This window comes from Mobula hypostoma, chromosome 3 (genome assembly GCF_963921235.1).
Source record: "Mobula hypostoma chromosome 3, sMobHyp1.1, whole genome shotgun sequence".
Lineage (NCBI taxonomy): Eukaryota > Metazoa > Chordata > Chondrichthyes > Myliobatiformes > Myliobatidae > Mobula > Mobula hypostoma.
Window position 1 is genome coordinate 170,422,995 of NC_086099.1, and position 20,317 is coordinate 170,443,311.

At 43.6% G+C, this 20,317-nt stretch overlaps 1 protein-coding gene across 1 annotated transcript in view; it reads right to left on the bottom strand.

Annotated features, from left to right (window-relative positions):
• Nucleotides 1-20,317, bottom strand: part of LOC134343756 (zona pellucida-binding protein 2-like) — an 80,824-nt gene that overhangs the window by 59,801 nt on the left and 706 nt on the right. The window contains exon 2 of the mRNA XM_063042497.1: nucleotides 11,176-11,343. Coding sequence (XP_062898567.1) covers nucleotides 11,176-11,343 — 168 coding nt within the window. The remainder of the gene's footprint in view (nucleotides 1-11,175; nucleotides 11,344-20,317) is intronic.

Below are 20,317 nucleotides of genomic sequence, written 5' to 3' on the forward strand. Positions count from 1 at the left end.
GAGGAAATAGAGGCGCTGTCGTCCTTTCTTTGCAATTGCACTTGAGCCCAGGACAAGTCCTCCAAATAATAACACCAAAGAATTTAACGTCGCTGACCCTCTCCACCTCTGATCCTCCGATGAGGACTGGCTCATGGATCTTTGGTTTCCTTCTCCTGAAGACTAAAATCAGCTTCTTGGTCTTGCTGACATTGAGTAAGAAGTTGTTGTTACACCACTCAGCCAGATTTCAGTCTCCCTCCTATATGCCGATTCTTCATTAACTTTAATTTGGCTTATGACAGAGGTATCATCAGCAAACTTGAATATGGCATTTGAGGTGTAATGGAGATCAAATGTATTGGCTTTTCTGATTCTGCCAGTGATATGTTGTTAGTAGTTTGTCACAGACTTCTTCATGTTGGCTTGGTTGAAGACCCCTGCGATGGGTGCGCTAAGGTGTCAGGGTACACTGTCTTCTTGTCCAGTTCCTTCAGTACCAGCTTGACTTTTGCCAGAGTTGAAATTTATACCACTACCAGGATAACGGCAGAGAACTCCCTAAGCAGGTAGTACAGATAACACTTGGCCACTAGATGTTCCAGTTTGGGGGGACAGAACTGAGAAAGAACTGCTATGCCTATGCACGATGGTGAATCAATAACTGTCCAGTTATTTGGTAGATGGTGAAGCCCTTGGGCTGCAGTACTGGGTCCACAGTGCTGAAGGAAGACATGTCTCCGTGAAGCAGATTACAAAATAGTCCCAGATGCCTCTCTAGTACAGCAGTCTTACTCTGAGGTCTTCAATTTTATTTTCCAGATACGGTACTATACATTAGCCAGGAGGTTAGCAGGGAGCAGGGCCTTAGAGCCCTGCATTTCAGTTTTACCTGGAGTCCTCCTCAGCAACCACATTTCCTGAGACAATGGAGTCTCCCCTGAGATTTCAGCTACTGCACTTACTCTCTAGATAGTCTATCAGTTCTGAAGATTATCTTTTCTCTTAAATGACTTGAAACAAGGTTACATAACAGCAGTGTCTGTGGCTGCATATACTGTGAAGAGGATGTCCCTTTTGCTACTAAATCTCTTTGCTCACACTCTAAACCTATGCCTTCTCGTTCTGATGCCTCAACCTTGGGATAAAGACTGCGCACAATCACCTCATCTATGCCAATTATGATTTTATATACCTCCGTAAGATTATCCTTCATTCTCTTACACTCCAATGAAAAATTCCCTTTGAGTCCTGTCAATATCCCAGTAAATCTCCCCTGTATTCTTTCCAATATCCTGGTAAAACTCCTATGCATTCTTTCCAAAAATGGAACATCTTCTATAGACAATGGCTTTATTGAAGGCCAGCTGCAAAAAGCCTTCTTCACGACCCTGTCTACTTGCGACATTACTTTGAAGGAACCATGTACATGTACTCCCTGTACTACAACACTACCATTGATTGTGAAAGTCCTAATCTAATTTGCCCTCCCAAAACACAACATCTTACGCTATCCAAATTAAACTCCATTTGCCATTCCTTGGCCCACTTACCCAGCAGATCAATATCCTGCTGTAATTCTTGATAACCATCTTCACTGTCAACAGCACCTATCTTAGCGTCGTATGTAAACTGACAGAACATGCCTTGCACATTCACACCTAAATCACTGATACAGCTGAAAAATAGCAGTGCGAGCAGCAATGAGCCCCAGCAAACACCTCAATCACAGGCCTCTGGTCCAAAAAGCAACCCTCCACCATCACCCTCTGCTTCCTAACATCAATTAATACTATATCCAATTAACAAGCTCTCCCTGGATCCAATGTAATCCAACTTTCCATAGCAGACTAGCATGCAGAACGGAATCAAGTACCTTGTTGAAGGTCACAGTGTCATGGCCCCGAATGAACAGCAGCAGTCATCCAAGTTCAGTGCTCCAATTTCGGAGTACGGTCAGCTGCAGTAGTCCCTTTAAGAATCCGACTGCCAGTTATTCACCTCCCCTTACTTACCTCTCAAACAGGACCCCACTAAGGTGCAGCAGGCCATTGTCATCCACACCATCGCTGACCTTATTAACTCTGGGGATCTCCCATCCACTGTCACCAACCTCATTGTCCCCTCACACCGCACCTTCCGTTTCTACCTCCTGTCCAAGATCCACAAGCCTGTCTGTCCCGGTAGATCCATTGGTTCTGCTTGTTCCTGCCCCATCAAACTTATATCTGCATACCTCAACTCTGTTTTATCCCCCCACTTGGTTCAGTCCCTTCCTACCTACATCCGTGACACTTCACACACTCAGGATCTTTTCAATGACTTCAAGTTCCCTGGCTCCGGTCGTCTCACTGTCACCACTGAGGCCAGTCTACATAGACATCCTTTCCCCATCAGGAGGGCCTTAAAGTTTTATAATTCTTTCTAGGCAACAGACCCAACCTGCTCCCCTCCACCTCCACCCTCCTTCCATCCGGCAGAACTGGTCCTCAGTCTCAATAATTTCTTCCTGAGCTCCTCCCACTTCCTTCAAACATCATGTGTAGCCATACGCACGTGCATGGGTCCCAGCTTTGCCTGACATTTTGTCAGCTATGTTCCTAGCCTACACCGGTATCACCCCACAACTTTTCCTACACCACATCGATGATTGCATTGGTGTTGCTTCCTGCACCCGTGCTGAGCTTGTCGACTTCAACTTTGCCTCCATCTTCCACCCTGCCCTCAGATTTACCTGGTCCATTTCCAACACCTCCCTGCCATTTCTCAATCTCTCTGTCTCTATCTCTGGACACAGTTTATCCACTTATATATGTTATAAACCCGCTGATTGTCACAGCTACCTGGACTACACCTCTTCCCACCCTGTTACTTGTAAAAATACCACCCCCTTCTCTCAATTCCTCCATCTCCACCACATCGGCTCTTGGGATAAGGCTTTTCATTCTAGAGCTAATGAGATGTCCACCTTCTTCGAAGAAAGGTGTTTTCCATTCTCCACCATTAACGCTTCCCTCACCTGCATCTCTTCCATTTTGCACACATCTGCCCTCACCCCATCCTCCCTCCGCAATACCAGGGATAGAGTTCCTCTTGTCTTCACCTACCACCCTACTAGCCTCCGAATCCAGAACATAAATCTCCACAACATCTGCCATCTCCAACAGAATCTTTCCCTCCCCCCCAACCCCACTTTCCATTTTCTGCAGGGATCGCTCCCCACCCGACTCCCCTGTCCATTCATCTCTCCCCGCTGATCTCCCTCCTGCCATTTATCCTTGCAAGTGGAACAAGTGCTACACCTGCCCCTACACCTCCTCTCTATCACTCAGGGCCTCAAACAGTCCTTCCAGGTGCATTGATACTTCACCTGTGAGTCTGTTTGGGATCATCTACTGTATCCGGTGGTCCTGGTGTGGCCTCCTGTATATTGGTGAGACCTGACGTAGATTGGGAGACCGAGCACCTACACTTCGTCCCCCAGAAAAAGTAGGATCTCCTGGTGGCCACCCATTTCAATTCTACTTCTCATTCCCATTTCAACATGCTTTCTGCCATGATAAAGCCATGCTCAAGTTGGAGGAGAAACACCTTATATTCCGTCTGGATAGCCTCCAACTTGATGGCCTGATCATCAATTTCTCGAACTTCCAGTAATTCCACCCCTCACCATTCCCCCATTCCCATTTCCTTCTCTCAGCTTATCCCCTACTTCCCTCTGGTGTTCCACCCCTTTCCATTTCTTCCATGGTCTTCTGTCTTCTCCTATCCGATTCCCCCGCTCCAGCCCTCGATCTCTTTCATAATCAACTTCCCAGCTCTTTACTTCACCCGCTCCCCCACTCCTGGTTTCACCTATCACCTACCACCTTGCACTTTTTCTTCCCCTCCCCCCACCTTCTTGCTCTGACTTCTCATCTTTTTTTTCCAGTGCTGATGAAGGTCTTGGCCCAAAATGTCGACTGTTTACTCTTTTCCATCGATGCTGCCAGGCCTGCTGAGTTCCTCCAGCATTTTGTGTGTGTTGCTCGGATTCCCAGCATCTGCAGATTTTCTCTTGTTTGTGCCAGTTACTGCCTGCCACATTCCCTCATGAAAAGTCTGTACTTAAAGGCCTCATGCTGAGCAGTCAGTGATCAATTGTAAGAGTTCCATTTCTAGGACTACTCTTTGTGATTTTGTCTTTGTATTTTGTTTGTGTCCTCTTGTTTACTTTGTGTCGGAGTCTGAGTCTGAGTCTTCCTCTGCACTTGTGTTCACCACCATCCACAGCTCTCTTGTTACGCCATGATTGAGTCATCGTGAACCCTGCATTGAACCATCATGAATGTCTGTGAACCGCATTGGCCTACCAGGGAGCAACTGAAGGCAGATGTGACAACATGCTTCATCACTCACCAGAGACTCTCGACTCCAGCAGGCAGGATCCGAGTTCGGCTGGAGCAGCGGCCAGTTCCAGGCATGTTCAAACTGGAGATCCCGTTAACATCCGTGAGGGATAGCCATACCTGCTGGCTCCTGAGCGGTACAATGGTAATTGAAGTATGCCGAAGATTCCTGGTACAATGCTCCTTGGCCTTTGAGTTACAGCCATCCAAGTTGCTGACAGAATGCAGTGAGGCAGTCTGTATCATCTTGCTCTTTACTGGGCCACCATTCTCTGGCAGAACCATTCACCCATCTGTGCCAGTACAGACCTCTTTTCAGACACTTTGAGAAGGATGTTCTATCACCACGCCAAAGGACATGGGTCTGTGATTACGCACCTCAACTTGCACCAGGGGAATGGGTCTGTGGCCGATCATTCCACAGAATTTTGTACCTTGGTTGTAGAGAGTGGTTGGACTATGAATGCATTAATTGCTTTGTTCCATATGGCAAAAATTGCCCCTGCAGTCCAAGACCCATTGGAGGATCTAGAGAGTCTTACGAGACTGGCAATTCAACTTGATAACAGATTAATGGTAAGGAAAAGGGACAGATGAAGGGGATTATTCCAAAGAGACACTCCCCCGACTATCCTCTGATATCTCCTATTCCCCAGGCTAGCACCCCTCAGCCTCCGAGGAGTCTATGCAAATAGGCCAGACCAGGCCCTCTTGAGCCGACTGAGAGAGAATAAGGAGGGAGAGGTGCTGCATTTGCTGTGGAGAGGCCAGACATTATCGGACCTCTTGCCCAAGCTGCTGGGAAACTCCCAGACTGTCCAGTGGAGGGAGGGCTATGACAGTTGCTAGCCTCACTCCTGCTTCAGTTCCCTCAGGAGTGATGATCCCATGTCACTTTCACAGAGAGACCAACAACATTCCCTAGGCACCTTTATTGTCTCTGGTGCAGTGGGGAATTGTTTGAACCTCCAACTGGCCAGATTGAAAATTCCCTTTTCACGTCTCAACCAGCAGCCCGTTGTCACGGGTCTGGATGGGCGACCTTTTGTGACAGCGCAGATCAACCACCAAACATCCCCACTCAAGCTCAAGATTGGCCAACATGTGAAATCAATCCAGTTCCATCACATTCGCTCCCCAGAAATACTACGCATTCTGGGTCATCCCTGGCTGTCATCTCATAACCCAAGAGTCAACTGCATTACTGGCACCATCCTGGGCTGATCAGAGCAATGCAAAAAGAAATATCTCCAAAAGGGCATGAGGTAACTGCCGAGTAACCTCCCAAAATACCCGCTGAGTTTACTTCCAACATGCCCCCCAAATTACCTGTTGAACTTTTCACCTCTAACCCCAGTGCATCTGATTTGTCAAGAGTACCTTCAGAATATTCAGACCTGCTGGAGGTCTTCAGCAAGAAAAGGGCCACCACTGGGACTGTGACTGCGCCATCAATGTGCTGCCAAGTACTTGTCCTCCTCAGGGACGCCTCTTCTCTCTATCAGACAGACAAGTGATGGAGGACTACATCCAAAAAGCTCTGGTTGTCAGGGTTTGTTCAACCGTCCACATCTTCCGTTAGGCTGGCGTTTTCTTCATCACCAAGAAGCATGGTGAACTAAGGGGCTGCACAGACTTGGTTCGTATTGTATGGCATGGCCCGGGAGGGGCAGACATGAGTCTGTCTGTTCTAGAGCCAGGGTCGGATCAATCTTCGTCTGGCATCTCGTCCACAGACATTCCAACGTGGGTGCCCCCTGAGTTGGCATCATCTGATGGGAATCCTACAAGCACGCAAGCCTCCACACGACATTAGTGTTTTGATCCAGGTCATGGAGGCCTGCATAGACTACAAGGGGCTAAATAAGATCACTGTTAAAAAACATGTACACTCTCCCTCTCATGAACACAGCCTGGGATTTTCTAGGGAGCTACAATATTTACCAAATTGGTCCTTTATAACACCAACAACCTAATCTACGTTTGTGAGGGAGAAGAGTGGAAAATGGCATTCGGCACACCTATGGGCCACCACAAATACCAGGTCATGCCTTTCGGGTTGGCAAATGCTCCAGTGGCATTTCAGGCCTTCAACGATAACATGCTCCAGGAGATGCTACACCATTTCATCTAGACGATATATACATTTTCTGAGTCTGAATTAAATTCTAGACCTTGCCCTGCACTTGGGTTGTCTACCATCCAAGCTCTCTCATTATACACAGACTTTGTCTACCACCCAGTCCTTATTAACCTTCTTGATTACTTCAAAATACTCAAAACAAATTCCTCAGACGTGATCTCCCATGCCTAAAGCCATGCTGACTATTGCTAATCAACCCGCATTTCCAAATGCACATATATCTCATCCCTCAGAATGTTGAATACTAGAAGGCAAAGGTTTAAGGTGGGAGTGGGAAGTTTAAGGGGACTTATTTTACACAGATTGGGGTAGGTGTCTGGAATGCACTGCCAGAGGTGGTAGTTGAAACACATACGTTAGTTGTTTTTAAGAGAGTTTTAGATGGGGACATGAGTATGCAGGGAAAAGAGGGATGTGGACCATGTTCAAGAAGGGAGGATGACTTTAATTTGGCACAGGCATGGTAAAGAGCCTGTTCTTGTGTTGACTGTTCTGTGTTCTAACCATCTGTTTGGTGTGTTCAAAATCATTTTCAATCTCTCACTGCTGCAGTCAGATATTCACACTTGCTTCAAAAGGGCATCAAGCATACTGGTGACCAAGAAGAGTTGGGTGAGCTGCCTCAATGGCTGTTGCCCAGTAGCACTGACATCTACTGTGATGAAGTACTTTGAGAGGTTGGTCATGGCTAGAGTTAACTCCTGCCTGAGCAAGTACGTGGACCTGCTACAATTCACCTACTGTCACATTAGGTCTACAGTGAAGACAATCTCACTGGCTCTCCACTTGTCCTTGGACCACCTGAATAATAGGTCTGTTGTATATTTATTGATTACAGCTCAGAGTTCAACACCATGATCCCCTGAATATTAATCAACAATCTGGGCCTTGCATCTCCTCCTCACTGACAATGACAGGCATCTGTCAAAGATTTATGATTAGCCTACTGCTCTACCCTCTCTACACCCACAACTGTGTGGTTAGGCACAACTCAAACACAATTTATAAATTTGCTGATAACGCTATTGTTGTTGGCAGAATCTCAGATGCTGATAAGCAGATATACCATTAGTACCATCAATACCTTTAATACCATCATTCCAAATAAACTGATTCCTAAGCTCTGGAACCTGGGCCTTAGCACTCAGATCTACAGCTGGATCTTCAACTTCCTCACAGACAGGACCCAGGCTGTAAAAATAGGGGACAAGCTCTCCTCTACAATCACTCTGAGCACCGGTGCCAGTGCCCCACAAGGCTGTACTCACTGTACACCCATGATTGTGTAGCCAAGTTTCCATCAAACTCAATATATAAGTTTGCTGATGACACAAAAATTGTAGGCTGTATCTCGGGTAATGATGAGTTTGAGTACAGAGAGGAAATTAAGAACCTGGTGGCATGGTGCAAAGACAATAACCTATCCCTCAACGTCAGCAAGACGAAGGAATTGGTTGCTGACTTCAGAAGGAGTAGCGGACCGCACGACCCAATTTACATTGGTGGCACGCAAGTGGAGCAGGTCGAAAGCTTTAAGTTCCTCAGGGTCAATATCACAAATGACTTGACTTGGTCCAACCAAGCAGAGTTCACTGCCAAGAAGGCCCACCAGCGCCTTTACTTCCTGAGAAAACTAAAGAAATTTGGCCTGTCCCCTAAAACCCTCAGTAATTTTTATAGATGCACCGTAGAAAGCATTCTTCTAGGGTGCATCAGAACCTGGTATGGAAGTTGTCCTGTCCAAGATCGAAAGAAGCTGCAGAAGATCGTGAACACGGAGCAGCACATCACACAAACCAATCTTCCGTCCGTGGACTCACTTTACACCGCACGTTGTCGGAGCGGTGCTGACAGGATAATCAAGGACATGACCCACCCAGCCAACACACTTTTCATCCCTCTTCCCTCTGGGAGAAAGTTCAGGAGCTTGAAGACTCGTACGGCCAGATTTGGGAACAGCTTCTTTCCAACTGTGATAAGACTGCTGAATGGATCCTGACCCGGATCTGGGCCGTACCCTCCAAATATCCGGACCTGCCTCTTGGTTTTTTTTTTGCACTACCTTACTTCCCATTTTTCTATTTTCTATTTATGATTTATAATTTACATTTTTAGTATTTACTAATTTTAACTATTTTTAATATTTAATATTTGTAATCCAGGGAGTGTGAAGCGCAGAATCAAATATCGCTGTGATGATTATACGTTCTAGTACCAATTGTTTGGCGACAACAAAGACTCTAGCAAATTTCTACAGATGTACTGTGAAGAGTATTCAGACTGGATGCATCACCATCTGTACTGGAGATCCCAATGCACAGAACTCAAAAATTGGAAAAGGCTGGAAACTCAGCCATCCCCTACTTGGCCACTAACCTCCCCACTATAGAGAACATCCTCAAAAGGCGATGCCTCAAGGAGTCAGCATCATCATTAAGGACTCTCACTGTCCAGGACATGCCCTCTTCTCATAACCACCATCATGTAAGAGATACAGGAGCCTGAAGACATACACTCAACATTTCAGGAACTGCTTCTTCCCCTCCACCATCAGATTTCTGAACAGTCCGTGAACCCATGAACACTACGTCCCGATTTTGCTCTCTTTGCACTACTTATTTATTATATTTTTTCTATTTCTTTTTGTAACCTATAGTAATTTTTATGTATTTCAATGTACTGCAGCTGCAAAACAATAAATCTCATGACACATGCCAGTGATGAATCTGATTCTATTTAATGTCTTTAAGCTGATGATATATTCTCAGCCTTCCCTGGTCATGAATTTCTGAAGTCACTCAACTAAAATGCTTCATCAAAATTGTTAGACTATCCATACAGGAAACATTGTGATCTATAGCACTAATAAACTACATGATATTTTGTACGTCTAGTTACAGCACGGCCTTGTTGCTCAATTGACTCTCTCCCCTCAGACATTGACAGCGACAGGGCGGAGCTACGATGGTGCTAGAGACCAGCTTCTTCAAGCTCATCTGTGGAAACAGCTTAATTTCCAACTTAAATGTCTCTTTTTTTCCCTTTTCAGGTGGATGGGGTTCTGTCAAAGTCCCTGACCTACAGCTGCACTCTAACTTTGATTCTTTATGGCAATGGTTCCCGCTCCCAGGGCCCACTGACCACCCATTTTTCGATATCCCAAGGATGTGGCCTAGCAGAGAAGCACGTCCTCGCGGTACTGAGGCCCTGCAGCCCTGGGGACGAGCCTATTCTATGCCAGTGTTGCCGACTGAAGGATTATGGGAGAAAATGGAATATCATGAACAACTGATCAGCTGTCGAAGGCCTCTGTACTCGAATCTCTCTCTCTTTCTTTCTCTCATTAGTGATGGTGAGTTTGTTGCCAATTCTCAAGTCACAGAACTCGTGGCAGAAAAAAAGGACATGGCAGACTTTAACACCGTAAATCAGCAAGTTGTATTTTTGTCTTGTTAGTCTCCCCTCTCAATGTGTGACACCTTTATTAGAGAGAGAGAGCCTGTGGTATGTCGAATTGTTAGGTGACCGATTAATTTTTGTTGTACTGCAGATCATGGTCTTTCTTGGGGGCTTTGCTATTGCTTGCTTGGTGGGTGCGGGTGCTGAAGTGTGGGGGAGGGAAGGTTCGATGCTATGCTGCTGCTTGTGCGAGGGAGGGGGAGTAGGGGGCTTTGGGGTGGGGTTCTAATGTTTTTACTGTCATTCATTCTTTAGGGTACTCGACTGTCTTTGTGGATGGCTGTGGAGAGCAAGAAGTTCAAGCTGTATATTGTATACACTCTCTGATATTAACTGGAACTACTGAACTATGGGATGCCCTCAGGAATATCTCCACCCATCTCAATGTACACAGCATATAGCTGCAAACTCTTTCATTTTACCAGATGTAATCTGTCACGTGCACTAACTTCTTACAGAGAATATCATTCTTCCTTCTTTTGTCCTACTACTTTCTCAGCAGCAATATCCCAATCTATCTTACAGCAGTGTCCATATGTTCTTCTCTCTGTTGCTAGACAGAAAAGAAGATCAGAACTTCCAAAGTGTTTCCTTTATTAATGGCGAGTCACATTCTACTAAAACAGTCAATGACAGAAAATATACCAGAGGTTGTCCCCAGGTTGCAGCAGGGTTTCCCTCCAAGAACTGCTTGTAAGCTAGACAGTTCACAGGATGGAAATGCAGCCATAAATCAAGTTCCCAAGCAGCAGGAGACACTTTCAGCTCTGCAACAGCCAGCAAACCCATCCTCTCAGACTCAATTATGTGACATGCTGTATATCGGCCAGTTGATCATGACCTGAGGAGCCTGTGCGTTGTACACATAAGCACATTCTGTACATTACAGTTAATCTCCATTTTCATTAACTTTTTTTTCACTAGACAGCATAAACGTTGTGCTATGCAATATAATTTCTATGACAAGAATACACAGGTGAGAATTGGAAATAAGATTTATGAACTAACGGAGATTACGAAATGGTGACAAAGTTGAAAATTATTTAGGAATTAGTAAGTGACAAAATGAGGAAACATTTTCAAAACTATTTTACACATGAATTTTCTGATTAAAACTTCTGAAATAATTGCCAGGTGAATTATTCATTTGTGTGTTTGTAAAACAGTATTGTATAGTTTTATCTTGATTATGCAAAGCCATCTTACCAACTTCTCCTTCTGCACCAATGACTTCTTCTTTTAAAGCCCGTGATGATGTATCGAGTGAGCTTGGGAACATTACTTGTAATTTATTGTCATCAGCTCGCTTTGTTCTTGAACTTCTTTTATGTAAACACAGTTCAGCTTTTTTCTGACAGATATTTGCATCTAAATCTGAAATTATGAATATTATGAGTGACTCATTTAGATGCTTTAATTTAAAAATTTAAACACTACAGAGTGAAGCAATCGTCAGTTCATTAGATAATCTAGATTTTTTATGCATTGATGATATGTTGCCAGGAAAGTGTAAGTGCCTGGATTCATAAGGAACATAATTTCTTGAATTACCCTAGGAAAGAGGTGTATATTGTTGGACAGAGGATTTTCTGAAGGGCATGGGCAAGTTAACAATCTCCTCTTACACATTTTCTCTATGAAGAGCTGTATTAGAAGCTGTTACAGAGGAAATTTATTGAAGTTCACAGTAAGAATTAGGGGAGACATTGAGACCTTTTTTAGAGCAGAAAGGTTTAAAAAGCAATGTAATACATGTTGTATGTACCTTAAGAGAGTTAATTTAAGTTTATGGAGTCATAGAAAAGTACAGCACCAAAACAGGCCCTTCAGCCCATCTAGTCTTGCCTACCATTTAAACTGCATAGTCTCATTGATCTGCACCCAGACTATAGCTCTCCATATTCCTGGCATCCAAACTTCTCTTAACATAGAAATGGAGTTCACATGCATCGATTGTGTTGACAGCTCATTCCACACTCTCCCAACCCGAGTGAAGAAGTTTCCGCTAATGTTCCCCTTAAACATTTCACCCTTAACCCTTAAACCATGACCTCTAGTTGTAGTCCCACTCAACCTCAGTGGAAAACCCAATCTATACCCCTCATAATTTAGTCTATCTAATCTCCTGTCAATCTTATATGTTCCAAGGAATAAAATCATAACCTATACAATCTTTCCTTATAACTCAGCCCCAGCAACATCTTTGTAAGTTTTCTCTGTACTCTTTCAACCTTATTTACATCTTTCCGTAGGTAGGTGACCAAAACTGCCCACAATAATCCAAATTAGACAACTTCAACATTACATCCCAACTCCTGTACTCAGAACTTTAATTTATGAAAGCCAATGTGCCAAAAGCTTTCTTTATGACCCTATCTACCTGTAATACCACTTTCAATGAATAATGTACCTGTATTCCCAGATCCCTTTGTTCTACCACACTCCTCAGTGTTCTACCACTCATTGCATAAGACTGGTTTGTTCTCCCAAAGTCCAACACAGCACACTTGTCTGCATTAAATTTTGGTAGTTATTCCAAGGTTTGTACTCTCAAAATTTCACTTTTGAAGACTTCCCACTTACCAAGTACACCTTTGCCAGAAAACAGCATGTCCCAATCCACACTTGCCAGAACCTTTCTGAAACCATCAAAATTGACCTTTCTCCAGTTTAGAATCTCAACCCAAGGACCAGACCTACATTTTCCATATTCACTTTGAAATTAATGGCATTATGATCACTAGATGCAAAGTGTTCCTCTACACAAACTTCTGTCACCTGCTCTGTCTTATTCCATTATAGGAGATGTAGTATCGCACACTCTGTCTTTGGGACTCCTGAACACATTTGACAAACTATCCCATCTAGTCCTTTTACAGTATGGGATTCCCAATCAGTATGTGGGAAGTTAAAATCGCCTACTATAACAACTTCGCTTTTCTTTCAATAGTCTATGATCTCTCTACAAATTTGTTCTTCTAAGTCCTGTGGACTGTTGGGTGGGCTATGATATAGCCCCATTAACGTGTTATACCTTTCTTATTCTTCAGTTCCACCCATAAATGCTTACCAGAGGAGTTCTCCTGTCTTGCCTGAGTTATGTTTATTGTGTTTGTCATGTACTGTGCTGCTGCTGCAAAAAGTTAATTTTCATGGTATTTACGTATGACCATGATATTAAACTTGAACTTGGGTGCAGATTTAGGATAACTAGCAAAAATATCAGAGGGGACCATGGAGAAGGTTTGTTTTCTTCCCTTCCATGTGAGTTGTTATGACCTGGAAATTACTGTCTGAAAAGTTAATGTAATCAATGTCAATGTTAATTCGAAATGTACTTAAAAGGGAGAACATTTCAACATTATGGGGCAAGATTATGGCAACAGGAGCAAATGAAAACTCCGCTGTCAATTAACATCAGCACAATATACTGTAAGGTTCTCCAAGTCCATAAAACATAATCTAGTGGAAGCTTTATGGATCCTTGAGCATGTGAAAGGTAAAATTTAACATCAATGAAGACCAAGCATGGTAGCTGATTATTTGTTTACACTATTAATTGGAAAATTAACTTCAAAGAGTAAGCAGTCTATGGACTTCAATTAATTTGAGTTTAAAATACAGGAAAATGAAATATAATTGCAAAGCAACAAATGCAGAAAAGCTAAAATAAAAACAAAAAATTCTAGAACTACTCAGCATCAGAAGATATACAAATCTAAAGTGGTAAGAGACTAATGATATCAGATGGTTACAATCTACTTATCGAAACTATTTATGCTGTTGACTTAGTGATTTCACTAGCTGTTACAGTCAAACAGTAACCCTGGGAAAAGCGTTTGATCATCCATGTTATCCTCAGGATTCTAGAAACTTCTATGACCGTCATTCTCCTGCACTCCAGGAATTTAAGATACAGTCTGGCTAATCTCTCCCTATTACTCATGCCTGTCATCTAGACAACATCGTTGTACATCTCTTCTTCATCCTTTCAAGCTTGACCATGTCCTTCCTATAAAAGGGTGACTAAGACTGTACAAAATACTCCAAGTGACACCTCACCTTATTTGGGATCTTCTGCTTCACCTGCCCATTTAATTTAAGGTTTGACACCGTTGTTAATGTATAGATATTTGCGTTACGGTCACCTTCTGATCAGCTTGAACAGTCTGGCTATTCTCCTCTGACCGCTCTTATTAACAAGGCACTTTCAGCCACAGAATTGCTGCTCACTGGATTTTTTTGTTTGTTTTTTTGCACCATTCTAGAGACCACTGTGCATGAAAACACCAGGAGGTCAGCAGTTTCTGAGATACTCAAACTACCCCATCTGGCACCGACAATCATTCCATGGTCAAAGTCACTTAGATCACATTTCTTCCTCATTCTGAAATTTGGACTGAACAACAACTAAACCTCTTCACCACGTCTATGTACTTTTGTGAATTATGTTATTGAGTAGCTGACATATGATTGGCTGATTATATATTTGCATTAATGAACAGGTGTACAGGTGTACCTGAAAAAGTGGCCACTGAGGGTAAAACTGCAGCATAAATTCTCTACTTGCAAACTTCATGTCCTGACTGATACAGGCCAGCAGCTAATTGCCTTCTTCTGCTTCCTATCCACTTGAGTATTGCTTTCAATTAACTGTGTGCCCGTACAATCAGATCCAACTGTTCCATGGAATCGAGCAAACTAATCACCCTTCTTCATTAAAAAAAAGTCTAAAAGTACTTTGGTTGAAGCAGAAGAGGCGGAGATATATTTCCAGATGAAACTTGGCTGGAAGTATATCTCCCCTTGCAAGTAAAATAATAAATACATTAATAATGTGATGACTCTGACTTTGTTGAAGTCTGTTGCTTTACATTGGAAGACCCAGCTGAATGGTACATGTCAGGCCCCAAGCATTTCGGATAAGGGTACTCAACCCGTTTTTCTTTCTTTTGTATTTGCACAGTTTGTTATCTTTTGCACATTTGTTGTGCTGCTGTGTGTGGTCTCCCATTGATTCTATTCTATTTCTGGGATTTTTTGTATATGTCCGAAAAAAAAAGAATTTTGTATATGATGACATATATGTACTTTGATAATAAATTTACTTTGAACTTAAATCTACAGCCTTACCTTCAACTATCCCTCTAGTCACCTCTTCAAAGAGCTCTAAAAGATTAGTCAGACATGAGTTGCTATGCACAAAACCATTCTGATTATTATTGATCAAACTTTGACTATCTAAGAAAAAGTAGAACTTGTCCCTCAGAACCCTCTCCAGTAACTTCCCTACAACTGAAGTTAGGCTCACCTGCCTGCCCTTGCTACCCTTCTTCAACAATGGAATAATATTAGCTCCCCCCTTGTCTTCTGGAACTTCAGCAAGTTCCAAGGAAATATTTCTAACAAGGGCCTCTGTGATTTCTTCCTTGGCTTCCCATGAGGTCCTGGGGATTTGCCTACCTTAATGTGCTACAAGGCTGCAGATACCTCCTTCCTTGTAAAATGCATCTGATCTAAAACTTCACTACCTTCATTTCTTTGACATCCACAGAACTTTCCTTGGTAAACACCGAGGAGAAATAGACATTAAAAATCTCACCCATCTCCTGTGGTTGCACACTTAGGGAGCTCTAATGCTCTATAAGAGGACCTTATCTCTCCCTAGTCATTCTTTTACTGTTAACATAACTGAGGAACCTTTAATAATTATCTTTAACCCTGCATGCAAAATCCATCTCACTCTCTCTTTTTGTCTTTCTGATTTCCCTGAGCATTTTTTTTACATTTGTCAAGTGATTCCAGACATCCCACCCTGCAAAAACTCATTTCAGGGAGGTAGTAACATCAATTTGTGGGAGACTCCCGGAACTTCCAGGAGAGATGGGATGTCTGCAATAGAGTAGCTCCTTAGCAGCTAACCAGCTAGTTTAAATAACATTAGCTATTCTAATGAACGAATGACACCTGTTAAACTCACCTCAACACGTCTTTTACAGTCTTAACCCACCATGGGCAATAGAAAAGTCACTGTTGCAAACAGTGCAACGAGCAACACTGTCATTATTTTTGACCCCTCTTAGGCAGGAGTACATTTTAGTGTAGTCTGAGGTGATGTACGTTTTATATTTTCTTTTTTTGGAACACTCTGCCTCTCTGACTTTTTTTGGAACACTCTGCCTCTCTGACTTTTTTTGGAACTCTCTGGCTCTTGCTCTCTCGCTCGTGGTTGCTCTCTCTCGCGTTTGCTTTCTCGCTCTCTCCCCCTCGCACGCTCTCTCTCGTGGTCACTCTTGCTTTCTTGCTCTCGCTCTCCCTCTCACACTCTTGCTTTCTTGCTCTCGCTCTCTCTCTCTCACTCTTGCTTTCTTGCTCTCTCTCTCTCGCGCTTGCTCTCTCACACGCGCACTCTCACATTCTCTCTCGTGGTCACTCTCACTCGCACTTGCTTTCTTGCTCTTGCGCTCGCTCTCTCGCTCTCTCTGTCTCACAAAAAAAACTGATTTCCGTGATATTATATATAATTTGCAGGCATCAGGGAGCCACTATTAATATGCGGGAGACTCCCGGAACTTCCGGGAGAGGTGGGATGTCTGTGATTCAATTGTGCCCAGTTGCCTAAATGAAATGTATGCTTCTTTCTTTTTCCTTACTGGTGCCTTGATATCTTTCATCAGCAGAGCTACCCTTCACCCTAATTGAAGTATGATGCCCCTGGACTCTTCACATGTTTCTTTTAAAAGCTCCTCCACTGCCTACTTACTCCAATACAGGTGATGATTTCCAGATGCCAAAAGAGTCAGCAGAGAAAAGGTCCAGTAATCAATAGTAGTAAATCCCCTCTGCACACTCTCCACACAACCACATTCCTCCTATAATTGGCAACCAGAACTGAACACAATATTCCAACTACAATACAAACAGTGTCCTGTAAAGTTGAAACACAACATTCAAAATTTCACATGCTATGCCATCAGCTATGAAGGCAATTGTGCCTCCTTCACCATTCTATCTACCTGTATTGCCACTTTCAGGGAACTACTGACTTGAACTCAAGGTTCCACTGATCACCCGATCATTTACTATATGTCTCTTCTCCCTATTTCACTTCTCAAAATGCATAACCTTACTAGGATAAAATTTTATCTACCAAGACTCTACCCAACTTTCCATCTGATCCCTTAGGCAACCTTCCTTACTCCACCAACTTGCATGCCAACTGCAAACTTGCTAATCGTATCTCCTACATTCACCAAGTCGTTAACATGCAGTATAGCACAAACACCAAAGGTCCTTGCAAATCTCTGCGTTACACCATTGTTGACTGATGTCTCATAAGACAAACAGCTCAGGACAAACAGCCAGTAAACACACAAAATGCTGGACGAACTCAGCAGCATCAGTGAAGGTGAATAAACAGCCAATATTTCAGGCCAAGACCCTTCCTCAGAATGGAAAAGCAGGGGGAAGAAGACAGAATAAGAAGGTGGGGGGGGGAGGGGAAGGAGTACATGCTAACAGGTGATAGGTGAAGCCAAGTGAGGGGGAAGGTGAATAGGTGGGGGAGGGGGGGGATGAAGTGAGAAACTGGGAGGTGATAGCTGGTTAAGAAGAATGAATCTGATAGGAAAGGAGAATGGGCCATTGAAGAAAGATGAAGAGGAGGGGCACCTGAGAGAGGTAATGGGCAGGTGAGGGGAAAAGGAAGAGAAAGAGGGGATCTCGAATGGGGAACTGAGAAAGAGAAGAAGCGGGGGGAGGGGGAGGAATTACTAGAAGTTAGAGAAATCAATGTTCACGCTGTCAGCTTGGCAGCTAACCATTTGGAATATGAGGTGTTGCTCCTCCAACCTGAGAATGGCCTTTTCGTGGCAGTAGAGGAGGCTATGGATCGACATGTTGGAATGAAAATGGGAAGTAGAATTAAAACAGGTGCCACCTAGGAAAACCCACCTGCTGTGGTGGATGGAGCAAGGATGCATGACAAAGTGGTCTGCCAATCTACATTTGGTCTCACCGATATAAAGGCGGCGGCAGCAGGAGCATCGTTTACAGTAGATGATGCAGGTGAAGTGGTGTTACCTCATCTGGAAGGACCGTTTGGGGCGCTGAATGGTGCTGAGGGAGGAGGTAAGCGCCAGGAGGATGATCAGTGGAGAGGGAAGGGTGGACAGGGAATCATGGAGAGAGCAATGCTTGTGGAAAGTGGAGTGGGGTGGGAGGGGAAAATGTGTTTAGTGGTAGGATCCTGTTCAAGAAGGCAGAAGTTACAGAGAGTGATATGCTGGATGTAGGATGATAGGAAAGGACAAGGAGATAGCTATCCCTGTTATGGCAGCAGGAAGACAGGAAGAATCAGGGCACGCTGTTTCATGCCTGCTGATTATGGAGCTTAGCTCCTCCAGTGTCTGCCTGACGTTGGCCTGAGGTGGAATGTACATCGCCACCAGGATGTTTGCAGAAAACTCCCTCAGTAGATAAAAAGGACAACATTTGATCTCTTGATGTTCCAAGTTGGTTGAGCAGGACTGAGAGAGAACCGCCAAGTCTGTGCACCACGATGAGCGAATCATAAAGCATACTCCAGCTTCTCTATCTTTAACGGACTGAACTGCCTGACTTTGTGAAGGATGGTGAGGCTATTGAGATGCAGCACTGTGTTTAAAATGGCAGGGGATAGCATATTTCCATGAAACAAAGTACACAGCAGTCACCGATATCCTTCTGGTATAGCAATTGTGTTCTGAGGTCTTCAATTTTACTTTCCAGAGACTGTATGTTTGCCAGCAGGGAAGTTGAAATGGTGGGGGAAGGAAGGCATCTCAAGAATCGGCATTTCAATTGTACCTGTAGCCTGCTCGGCTCCACTCTTCCATTTTCTTAAAAGGGAACCGTACTTGCAAACTGAGTCTGCAGTCCAGGATCCGTCGATTATAAGTGTTGATAGATTTTTTTTTAAACATCTTAAATCAATGTTGCTCACTGAAGTACCCATGGCTGTGACTGTGGATATTAGCTGTAGTAGTCCTGAACAGGAATATTTGATCATTCCCATTGGAGCTGCATGCAAATAGTCGCCCTTTATTGGCGCCATCTTGAAGGGATTACATGGACACTAATAAAGATCCCTCATGGAAGTTTGATCAGGAATATTAAAATGCACTGGATCCGTGATGAATTGGTAGTTTGGATTCAGAATTGTCTTGCCCATCCATAAAAGACATACAGAACTGGTGGAAGAGTTATACTGACTGGCAGGAAGGTCAAATATTAGAGGACAAAGGTTTAAGGTCAGAGGATGAGCTTGAAGGGGATGGGTGGTGCAAGAATTCTTTTAAACACAGAGAGTGGCCGGTGCCTGAAGTGTTCTGCTAGGACTGATAGTGGAAGCAAATGCAATGGTAGCATTCAAGCAGCTTTCAGATAGATAGTCACATGAAAATACAGGGCATGGAGAGCCAGAGATCAGGTGCAGGCAATTTAATTTAACTTGGCATCATGCTTGATACAAATACTTTGTGACAAAGGGTCTATTCCTGTGCTACAGTCAACATAGCTTTATCAGAAGTAAATCTTACCTGAACATTTGAACATGTAACAAGGTGTGCTGATGAAGGCAAAGCAGTGGATGCCATTTACAAGGACTTTAGTAAGGCCTTTGAAAAGGACACTGGTCCAAAAGGTTAGGGCCTATGGGATTGAAAACAGGAGTCAGGTGGTGGTGGCACAGAGTTTCTGGCAATCAGATTATATGATTAGTTGTGTCATATGAGGATTAATACTGAAATCTGTGCTGTTTGTAATATACATGAATGACTTGGATCTGGATGTGGATGACATGATTTGTAAGTTCATGAATGGCACCAAGGTTGATAGAACCATTAATAGAGTGGATGATGGTCCAGGGCAGTGGATAGGTATTCATGTGTGAATGAAAATGGGTAAAATGGCAGATGAAATTTAATCTAGACAAGTGAACACCAAAGGAGTGAGGATATTATCCATGAAAGGTCAGGTGTTGGGGAACGTGGAATATTGAGTTGCACAGCTCAGCAGCAGCCTCTGAAGCCCTCGATTTCTGTGTCAACACACTGCCAAATGCAACCACACATCTGCCTGCACATAGTCTATTTCCCTCAATTCCATGCTTTTTCATGCTTCTAAATGTCTCTTAAATATCACTATCATATCATCTTCCACCTCTTCCCAGGCAGCAAATTCCAGTCTCCAATCACTCTGTGTACAAAGAAGCCTCATAAATCTCCTGGGTCTAATACAACTCCCTTCCTAACAGACATACCCACAACTCAAGGACAGCAGCAATTCAAGTAAGCAGGTTATCACTACC